The 10407-nt window shown below is 37.1% G+C and overlaps 1 protein-coding gene and 1 pseudogene across 1 annotated transcript in view; one reads left to right on the top strand and one right to left on the bottom strand.

Moving 5' to 3' along the window:
• LOC125504299 overlaps positions 1 to 1317 on the top strand; it is a 1807-nt pseudogene extending 490 nt beyond the window's left edge.
• A 4887-nt stretch (positions 1318 to 6204) lies between these two features.
• The window catches only part of LOC109541270 (probable anion transporter 4, chloroplastic), a 9507-nt gene continuing 5304 nt past the window's right edge, over positions 6205 to 10407 (bottom strand). Inside the window, exons 2-3 of the mRNA XM_019910089.2 lie at positions 8896 to 9048; positions 6205 to 7519 (exon numbers count right to left, since the gene is read on the bottom strand). Coding sequence (XP_019765648.1) covers positions 6645 to 7519; positions 8896 to 9048 — 1028 coding nt within the window. The 3' untranslated portion in view covers positions 6205 to 6644. The remainder of the gene's footprint in view (positions 7520 to 8895; positions 9049 to 10407) is intronic.

The raw sequence follows: 10407 nt of genomic DNA, 5'->3' as shown, positions 1-10407 counted from the left end.
AGAGTTCAGCCGGCTGATCAACGAGCTACACAAGGCGTGGCAGGAGTTGAAGGAAGCCATCTATAATAGACGAGCCAACTTGCTGAGGAACGAGCGGGCGCAGCAGTATCGGTTCGATGCCAATGAGACCGAGAGCTGGATGAGCGAGCAGGAGCTCTACATGATGGTGGAAGATCGGGGCAAAGATGAGACCAGCGCCAGGAACTTCATAAAAGAAGCACGAAAATCTGGAAGCGGCCGTTGAAGCTTATGCGGACACCATCAGAGTGAAATCAGGGTGAAACTGTAAAGGCCCTGTCGGCTGAAGGACATCCTTTGGCCGAGCAGGTCGCTGTTAAACAGTCGCAACTGGACAAGCTGTATACCGGACTGAAGGATTTGGCGCAAGAACGACGCGCTAAGCTGGATGAGGCATTGCAGCTCTTCCTGCTCAACAGAGACCTTGGCGACTTGGAGCAGTGGATAGCTGATCGTGAAGTGGTGGCCTCTTCTCACGAACTGGGCCAGGATTACAATCACGTTACTCTGCTATGGGAGCGCTTTAAGGAGTTCGCTCACGACACTGAAACCATTGGAAGTGTAAGAGTTGCGGGAGTCAACGTCATTGCAGACTCCTTGATAGCTGCCGGCCATTCCGGCCCGGCAACAATCGCCGAATGGAAGGACAAGCTGAACGAGGCCTGGCAGGACTTGTTGGAATTGATCGAAACCCGAACGCAAATGCTTGCGGCTTCCCGTGAATTACACAAGTTCTTCTACGACTACAAGGTGTCGCACTCAGTCGCATTTTAGAGAAGCAGGTTGCCATGTCGGACGAACTGGGCCGAGATGCTGGTTCTGTTTCAACGCTGCAGCGCAAACATCAGAACTTCATGTAAGACCTGCAGACGCTTCAGAACCAAGTGCAACAGATCCAAAAGGAATCGGCCAAGCTTTAAGCCAGCTATGCGGGCGACAGAGCGAACGAGATTTCAAATAGAGAACAAGAAGTGGTGTCTGCGTGGGCCAGTTTGCAAATGGTTTGCGAGCAGCGCAGAGGAAAACTGGCCGATACTGACGATCTGTTCAAGTTCTTCAACCTGGTGAGGACGCTGATGCAATGGATGGACAACGTGGTGCGTCAAGAGAACACCAGCGAAAAGCCTCCCGACGTGGGCGGCGTTGAACTGTTGATGAGCAATTAGAAGAGCCCTCAGGCAAAATTTAAAGTTGTCCACATTCACCGTGTGGTCAGATATAACCATGATCCAGGAATTACCTAATCGGGGCGATCAGGGTTTAGAAGGGGGCAGTGTAACGGAAATGGCTTGGGGTACTCACGTTTGGAATGGGGGGACCGAAATTCATGGTATTTCAGTAAATGGGAGCCCCATATTGAATGTTTTATTAGTTAAAAATTGTGATCAAATTGATACTGTATTATACGCATTACTAGATTTAAGCAACAAATCACTACATGTGATTTTTTCACAGTGATTAATAAATCACAATCTGTGACGAACGTACAAATAAACAGTGATCTAAAACGTGATATTAAAAAGCGACTTTTCACAGCTAATGCGAGTTGCGTGTAGTGATCATATGTTGCACATGTGGCCCGGCGAAACAACGAACCCAAATAAAGTTATTTTGTTCGCTAATGAAAGCTTGCATTCACGGCTTCCCATGAGCCTGAATTTTATTGATATTTTTAGGCACCTATTTCAGTATGCACCATTCACTAGCCGTATTCTGATTGTGTATTTTTTAAATTATTTTCTGGGAATGCGGTTCTTTTTTTTGAAAAGCGAAATTGTTTATTGTATAAAATATGTATATTTTCTTTTCTGCATTAGATGATCATTTTTCAAAATAAATTTATGCAAAGCAAATCTATCTTGCAAAACAAGTACGTCGAATTTAAAACGGCACATTGAATGCAAACCTCCCACAATATCAATAAATTCTGGAACTTTTCGCGAAGATACTGAGGTGAGTTTTTTAGTGGTCAAATCTAAAAAAAATAAAAGTGCAATGACGTGTAATATATAATGACCTAAATATAAAAAAATATTTATTTTTATATATTATATACAGGGTGTCCCAAAAGTAATGGCACAAAACAAAATGGTGGATTCCTGGGGTGAAAATATGATGATTTACCACAACTTACCTTAGTCCAAAAGTTGACGGTTGCCGACCCGAGGGCGTCAAAGTTACATTTTTATTTCAGTTTTTTGTTATTCTACTTTGGACGGAGCTGCATATTTTAACGAACGAAATTTGGTATACAGAGGTCTTTGTGCATAAAAAATAAAAGTCTATCATCAGATTTTGAACAACTTGTAGAAAAACCACTTACGGCGATATCTGGGCAAAAAAAATTGTTTCAACTTTTTGTACTTTTTTTTTAATATCTCGGAAACAGAGGCTTGTTGGAACATCGACTAAGAATACCTTTTTTGTACAAAATTAATAGGCGATTAGACTCAACCAGTTTAGAAGTCAGAATACCGGGTGATCAAAAAGTTAAAACAATTTTTTTGCCCAGATATTGCCGTAAGTGATTTTTTCTACAAGTTGATTAACATCTGATGATAGACTTGGATTTCTTATACTCAAAAACCTCTGTATGTCAAATTTCGTTAAAATATGCAGCTCCGTTCAAAGTAGCCAAAAAACCACTGCATCTGTTTACGGATACTTTTCAGCCGTTTCGCATTGTCGAAGAAAAGGCTTTCCGGGCATTAGTATTTGCATTAAATCAAGCAGGGACATGATATCGAGAACGCTTTTACCAGCTATATGCGTTCCTGAAACTCTGAAACCTGAAACATGAAAAATGCGTTCCTGAAACTCAGAAATTATTGAAATCGGCTAAATGTGTCACAACTGATTACTTCCATTAACATGGAAAGCTCTCCAAGAATCCGGCTGTGACGGTTCACTTTTTAAATTAAAATTTTAAACTAATCTCACTTCTCTTGGAATGTTCTGTATTACCGGTACAGCATACAGCAGTAAATCTTGCTTCTGAACTGAAAAGGATTATTCAAGAAACGAATCTACAGAATCAAGTTTTAATGGTGGTGTCTGATAACGTAGCAAATATCACAGCAGTTATTCAAAGGGAGTTACAATGGAACCATTTTGGCTGCGTTGCACCACCGTCAATCTTGTTGTAAACGATGGTTTAAAAGAAGAAGAAAAATCTAGAATTTGAAACAAAATAAGATTTCTTGTTGCTCACTTAGTCTAAACCTATAACGCACTAAAAGAATTAGGGGAATAGCGCACCATTAAAACGTTCGCAAGATATTACCACACGTTGGAACTCAATATATTACATGTTGGAGAGAATTATGGTTTTGGAAGACGCCATAATCGCAACCATGGTTCTGATTAATATGGATATAGACCGGCGTTTGACTCACACAGGTTTGACTGTTATTGAATAAATCGTTGAAGACGTGACAAAAACTGTATGGGGAGAATATGATTTGACCGCATCCCTTGTAGGTCCAATAGTCAATGGATTAAATTCCGTCTATAAAAATTTGGACAAAAAGTAATTTATGGAGTGTACCGAAAAAGTTGCTGAGAAATTACAGACGTCTTTGAAAGATCTGATGAGATATTCAGAAATTAATATCTTATCCATAGCGACGTTTCTAAGATCCAAGGCAAAAACACCTGGCTTTTAAAGACAAGAAATACGCTGAACTTGCAAAAAAGAATGTAATTTCCATAGTAGCTGTATTATATTAAGTATAAGTAAGTAAGTATTTTCAACCGACGTGCCGGTTAGTGTAAATATCGGTAAATCAACATCCAAAAAAATTCCGAAATGAAAGATATTTGGGCTGATTGCATGAACCTGATTTTGATGGACATGCTGCATAATATGAGCTTGCGGGAACAGCGACCAGCAAAGCAATTGTAGAAGTACAGAGGTATGTTGATTGCGACTTGCCCCCTCGAAAAGAATATCCTCCAAAATGGTGGAGAGAAAATACATGTTTGTTCTGCAATAGGGTGTTTTCAGTGTATCAAAAATTCCTACAAACTGAACATTAATCTATGGTAATATATATATGAAAGATTAAATAAGTTTATACTATCTATCTTGTTAAATATTTAATAAACAAATTCAGCTAAAATGCAAAATATTCAATGAATCTCTAAAACGCAATCCTATTGGTGGTGACGTCTCTGGTCATATAAATGGTGAATTGTTTACGGTCTGTGCATAGTGTTTAGTTGTGTGGTTGTGTTTCGTTAATCATTTCGTGGATTTAAATAATTTATAGTTTGTGTTAAGCTAAAAAATGGCTTTAGAAGCATTCCTAAAGCGTCAACAAACAATTTACCATGTGTACATATTTTTATAGTTACCGAATTTTTAAAAAACGACTAACGCTTTAATTCAGCTTAATTTAAGTTTGTCAAAGCAGCAGCGTAAGTAAAAATCCGTAACTTCATTATTAGTTACTCTCTCCTTAATATACCAATCTGTCTGTATTGGTTTAAATTAGGTAAATAATATATAGAATTTCACTTATTCAACTTAACCTAACATAGATACACATGGCTGCTTTAAAAGTAAAATGAACTCTTAAACTTGTATTTTGGGCATCACGAGAACAATATTGTGATATCGGATATGTGGAATTGAAACGCGAGCGTTCTTTGTGCACTGTACAAGGTAGAATTTGCCCAGAACACAGAGTACGATCGAAATCATATTCTGTCGGCCTCATAATTAGCTTTTTGTTYGTACTTTCGTTAAAATGATCCTTACAACAAAAAACATTTATTTTTATTTAGGACCATCACGTCTAGCTGCTTTGAACCATAAAACTTTAAGTTCATAATCATGGGGAACGTTTGTTTTTTGTTTGTTGGAATGTTTGAAGCACTTATTGAGGTATTCTCAAAACACCACTTATTTTATGATCCATACATGTCACTATTTTCCATTATGCAAGATAATAATAATAATCAATAAAATAATGATAATCACAATAACTTAAATAATAGAACAAAGCTGCGAAAACAGCAAAATAAACACGAAACACTTTGTTGATATGGCTTGCTACGTCATAATCGGAATAGGCAACCGACGATACGGATTCGGCGTTTTTGGCGGAAAATATCTAATTTGAATTTAAATTCGTTTTAAAATTATTATGAAGACATTATTATTATTAAAATTATTATGACAACATTGTCATGTTTGCCATAACTACTTTCTATATATCAACATGTAAAAAAAGTGCCAACACCATATTAGCAATAGTGGTACAAGAACGCCTTAGTGCAATTGCGACCCGCTGTTCTCTAAAGCCGGAATAATTTCAACGGATAGAAAAAATCGCCTTAGCGCCACCAAAACCAAAATTCTACTATTTATGATCATTAATCTAGGTCCGCTTAAAAAGTACAAATAGCTTATTATCTTAAAAAAAAGTATAATTAGAAAGTAATATTTTTGTACCTATCATCACTCAAATAATGTTTTTTGAGATCAACAATTAAAAGCAAATATAGCTTGTTCACAAAGAATATTATTTCTTGTTTACCTAAATAAGGTTATTTATTAAAAAATATGAATTACTAACGTTTTAAAATTGTTTCTGCAAGTGACGCACAAATTCCTCACCTTATAACACGCTACTGATCGTTGAGCACAAAAACGGCAACCACAAGTGAAATCACATTCACAGTTATAACACTGATTTTAAATTCACGCTTTAGCCCATCTCCAATTATAACAAAGTTGAAATTCGATTTTCAACTATTAATATGTCCTCGAAATTTTCGAAAGAAAACATTTCAATTTTTCTCGTACTCTATACTCTCGAGCCTATATAGCCCCTTAAAAGGAATGACGCCAATTTTGAATCATCCTGTATAGCGGTTTGATGATGATGAAGAGGTCGGTGCCGTTCGCCTTGCCTAAGTTCGACAGGAGATGTTCCTTATCTGTAGATACGCCTTCAACATTTATTGAAGTAGCCAGCAAAATTGAATTAGAATTTGTTTTTTGTGTTTAGTGGATGGGGTTCCAATGGTCGGCATCTATCACTTCCATGGGACGCCCGAATGCCTTTCAAAATCGTACGAAAAACAATTTGCGTTCTTCCGTGTTCCCCTACTAAATTACTAAAGTGATTTAGTGATTGCATGATGACTTGAACTTTAGGAAAGAATACACTCGATGCAAAATTCAATGATTTAATTAACAATTCTTCACGATCACCATCAAATCAATAATAATAAACCCCTGGCAACACCACCAGTTGTTTTTCGCCAAGAGCGCCGCGCCATCTCCCGTCACAACCATGAAGCAGCCCCGATGTTGCCACTCCCGTCGTGGGTGGGTTCCGCCTACCTACTGTTTGCTCCATTTACCCAGGTTGCTTACAATTTATTTGTTGTGAAAAATTTATGGAACCCAGAAAGACATATTCCATTTAACACAATTATTACCGCACAGAAAACCGTTCAGAAATTTTCCATCCTTGAGATTATAAGAAAATAACAACTCATTTTTTTTAATCTATAATCTATTTAAAACGAATTTTATTATACATAGGCATTTAATAACTTCTATGTATAAATATCACTTTACCTTGATTTTTAACAGCAAAATATATACAAATTTACAGAATTTGGGTTGCCACACTGTTTGTAAAATAAATAAAAGCTCCAGCTAAATTGACAAACGTAGCCCCTAAAAACACTCCTAACCACTTGCCATCGGACATGGTAACTAAACTAGCGGTCACATGTCCACACAATATACCTGGAATGGTAGCTATAGTATTACTAACTGCAAAAGTAGTACCGGCGTGGTTGGGAGCCACATCCACGTGATTGCTCAGATGTCCCGCTGAGTTACAAGCACTCAATCCCATTGAAACACTTACTAAAATTAGAGCAAAGGCCAAATGCTCCACTACACCAAACATAGCGAGAAACAGTGCTGGTCCAACCAGGCCGATACATGTCATAAGTCTACGCACATTTAAAACGCTCCAACTCTTATTCAGTAGAAGTCCATCGGCTACGTGTCCTGATATAATTCCGAAGATTGAATTGATAATGTAAGGTACAGCAGTCAAACTGAGACTGTGTGCATTCGCACCTAAGAACGTATGCATATATGTAGGCAGCCAGTTCATAATTATGTACGATGACCAGTTCATAGCAAAATGTGCCGCATAAATAGCCCACAAAGGCTTACTTAATATAAAGTCTGCCCATCGAATGTTGTGGCTGACTACTTTTGGCATGTGTAATGGTATGGTTTCTTCTCCCCCAAATACATCTCGAGGATAGAAGCCGTACCATAAGAATATCCAGAAGAACCCAAATGAACCGAACCAGAAGAAGCAGGATTCCCAAGGGAAATGGGGGCACAGAATTGAGGCAACTGTTTGCCCTACAGAACCCGACGCCAGAAGGTATGAAAATGCTCGTGAACGTTCTTCAACGGGTATACTATGCGCAAACAGGTGAAATATGGTAGGCAGACCTGTAAAAAATAAACGTATTTGTTTACAATAATTTTATTATATAGGGTATTATGTTAAAAGAACCAGTCAAATATCTCGTTAATTATAGCAATTACAAGAAAATGTTTTATACAAATGTTGTGTAATTGCTAGGGGGAAAGCCGAAGGTGATATCAACTTTTTTATGCATGGCTCTGTTAACGTAAGATGGGGAACTTCAATTTTTTAAATCGATTGGTACCGTAAGGTGGGGTTACTTGTAACTCTGGTACAACTTGCAACAGGATGATCAATAATGATTCACTGAGCAATATGATTTTACAACTACCCTAGATTAAATCCGTCCTCAACCACGAGCATGTTTATCGTTAGTATCGGCCTGTAGCTCGGTGTATGTGCATAAATTTCGTTGCTAATTATCAAACTATCTAAGTTGGCGGTATTTTCGGGATCGCTAGAAGGCACTCTAAATTTTTATCGAAAGTTTGGTTTTAAATTTTAATTTTTTTTTAAAACGTTTTAAATATTTTGATGTCCAAAAGTGTGTAACCTGCAAGTTGCGAGCATGCCTAAAAATTACAAAAGAAAGTTTGGGATTAGGAATCATAAGAATTATTCTGACGAAACTTTAGAAAATGCATTGAGGCGATACCACCGAACCTCACACTAACTTTCGGTGGCATCGATTGAGGGCGATGGTTCTTTTAAAAGAAGTTTTACAAAAAAAAGAATAACTTTTTTCGTAAGTTTTTTAAAAGTAACGTCTTTTGCGCCGCCCTAATTTAGTTCTTCTGTTTGTGAGCTTTTTTGATTATTCTTCCACAAGTTGCGTGTACAATACCATTTTTTGTTATGTTCCACTATCGGAATGAACACTTTTATGTCTTAAAATGATGTTTTTCCACGTATTTGAAAAACTGAACAGTCACACTAAGTTACGGTGGTATCGATTCTTATAAAAGAAATTTTACAAAAAAAGAATAACTTTTTTTCGTAAAATCAATAATAAGAAAGTTTGCCATATGGTGCGAACGTAAGTAGACACACTCTATAACAGTTGTGCATAAACCTAGTTAAAATGTTATTTTGAATGTCTTCTTATATCAAAATTTACGTATAGTCTTTACAAAACCGTAAAATTACTGGCAAAATTATATTATGTAAGTTGGCTCGTTTAAAATTGAAAGCACTGTATACCAGTGACAAGCAACTCGGAATGGATAGAGCCTGAAAAAATGTAATTATTACGAGACTAACTAGATTAATTTCAAAAGAGGACGCCACTTTCTAATGAAACGGCTCATATAGTTGGTTGGGTGAGTATATAAACCAATTTATTAATAATTTCTGAGGCAAATTAATGATTGATATTACAAATTGTTAGTATAATGCTTACCAAGCCCTTCCGCAAAGCCCAAAACAATGCGGCAAGCCATTAAAGCTGCCACACTGCTAGCAAGAAATGGTGTGATAAATGTTGCTATGCTCCACAGCAAAACACTGAAGACCAGTACATTTTTGGCCCCTAACCTCGAGGCCCAGAAACTGCCTGAAATTTAAAACTAGTATTAGTATTTCGAAAATAGAACATTCGTTGCTACAAGTTACAACATAAAACCAGTTCTAAATCTTATTCCGGCTTTTTCTTAATCGAATCTCGTATACATTGTGTACGTTTTAAAATAAGAAAGTTGATACCTGCTTCCGGTATAACCGGGCGTGTGGCCAATCGTCTAATTTTCAAATTTCTCCTAATTATAATTTGCCATATGGCATATCGATGTATATGACGATAAACAGGGTGACCATTTTCTGAATTTTTCTATGGGTAACTTCTATATTTTTAAAGATAGAGAATCCGTTAAATGAGCAAAATTGGCAGAATTCAATTGCCTATTCATTACCGTTTCTAAAATTTAGGTACCCGACTTGGTTCCTGAAATATCCTGAAAAGGCAAGAAATCAACACTTTTTTAATTATCATATAATTCGTAAACTGCTTAAATTAGAAAAAAAGTTAAAATTGTCTTTGGTAGAACTTTTTGCGTTGCGCATGCGAATTCAACGACAAGCCGTATTCCCGTATTCGCACCATTAGTGTGACGTGATCAGTTTTATCTATGGCGAAGCATCCGGCGTTGTTGGTCGGATAGGTCAGCGTTTTTAATCCAAATATTGAACCGTTTTCAACGGAATTTTTGGATTTTCCGATTTTGTGTGCCTCCAACGTGTTTGATCTATGTGTAAAGAAAACGTATTGGTGTGGTATATGCTTTGTACCATCTCAAATAGTTTAGGCAGTATCTTTAGTGTAGCTTCTCGGGAATATATCGATTTAACTTTATCATTTTTAGGTTAAAGTTCAGCAATTCCATCGAAATAGAAAGAAAATTGGGAAAATATACTTAACAACAATACAATATTAGAGTGTTATTTAAATATATTTACAAAACCAACACGTTTCAGAGTCTTAAAAGGGTGAAGTGCTGGGCTCCAGATCGCAAGCATTATAAGTTTATTAATTTAACAGTTTTTTCGTCTTTGGGCTTAGAACATGGGGTATTCCATTGCCTCTCAATGTCCGTCGCACTAACATTGTAATGTGCGTGACATAAAAGTGATACCACCGTGTTCCCCTGGGGCAAGTACATGCAGCCTTGCTCTTCCTTCTTCCTTGATGAGGAATGGCTGGCAATTCCCATAAATAAAAACTTTTCCCCATGTCCACTGGTGTAAGGGTTTTCTCCTCGAGCTAATTGTTTGGCGTTTAGTTCGAAAAAATAGGCATAAAACTGAACTTTAATTGAATAGCCATAAAACTGATATGCTTTTCTGCCACTGAAGTTTAAAAATAAGATTCTATCTGAATATACATCGATATATATACAGGGTTGCTCATTAGTGCGTC

Source organism: Dendroctonus ponderosae, unplaced genomic scaffold (genome assembly GCF_020466585.1).
Source record: "Dendroctonus ponderosae isolate FM_Combo_2020 unplaced genomic scaffold, Dpon_F_20191213v2 Dpon_F_20191213_4, whole genome shotgun sequence".
Taxonomy (NCBI): Eukaryota; Metazoa; Arthropoda; class Insecta; order Coleoptera; family Curculionidae; genus Dendroctonus; species Dendroctonus ponderosae.
This window is presented reverse-complemented; position numbering and strand designations above follow the sequence as displayed.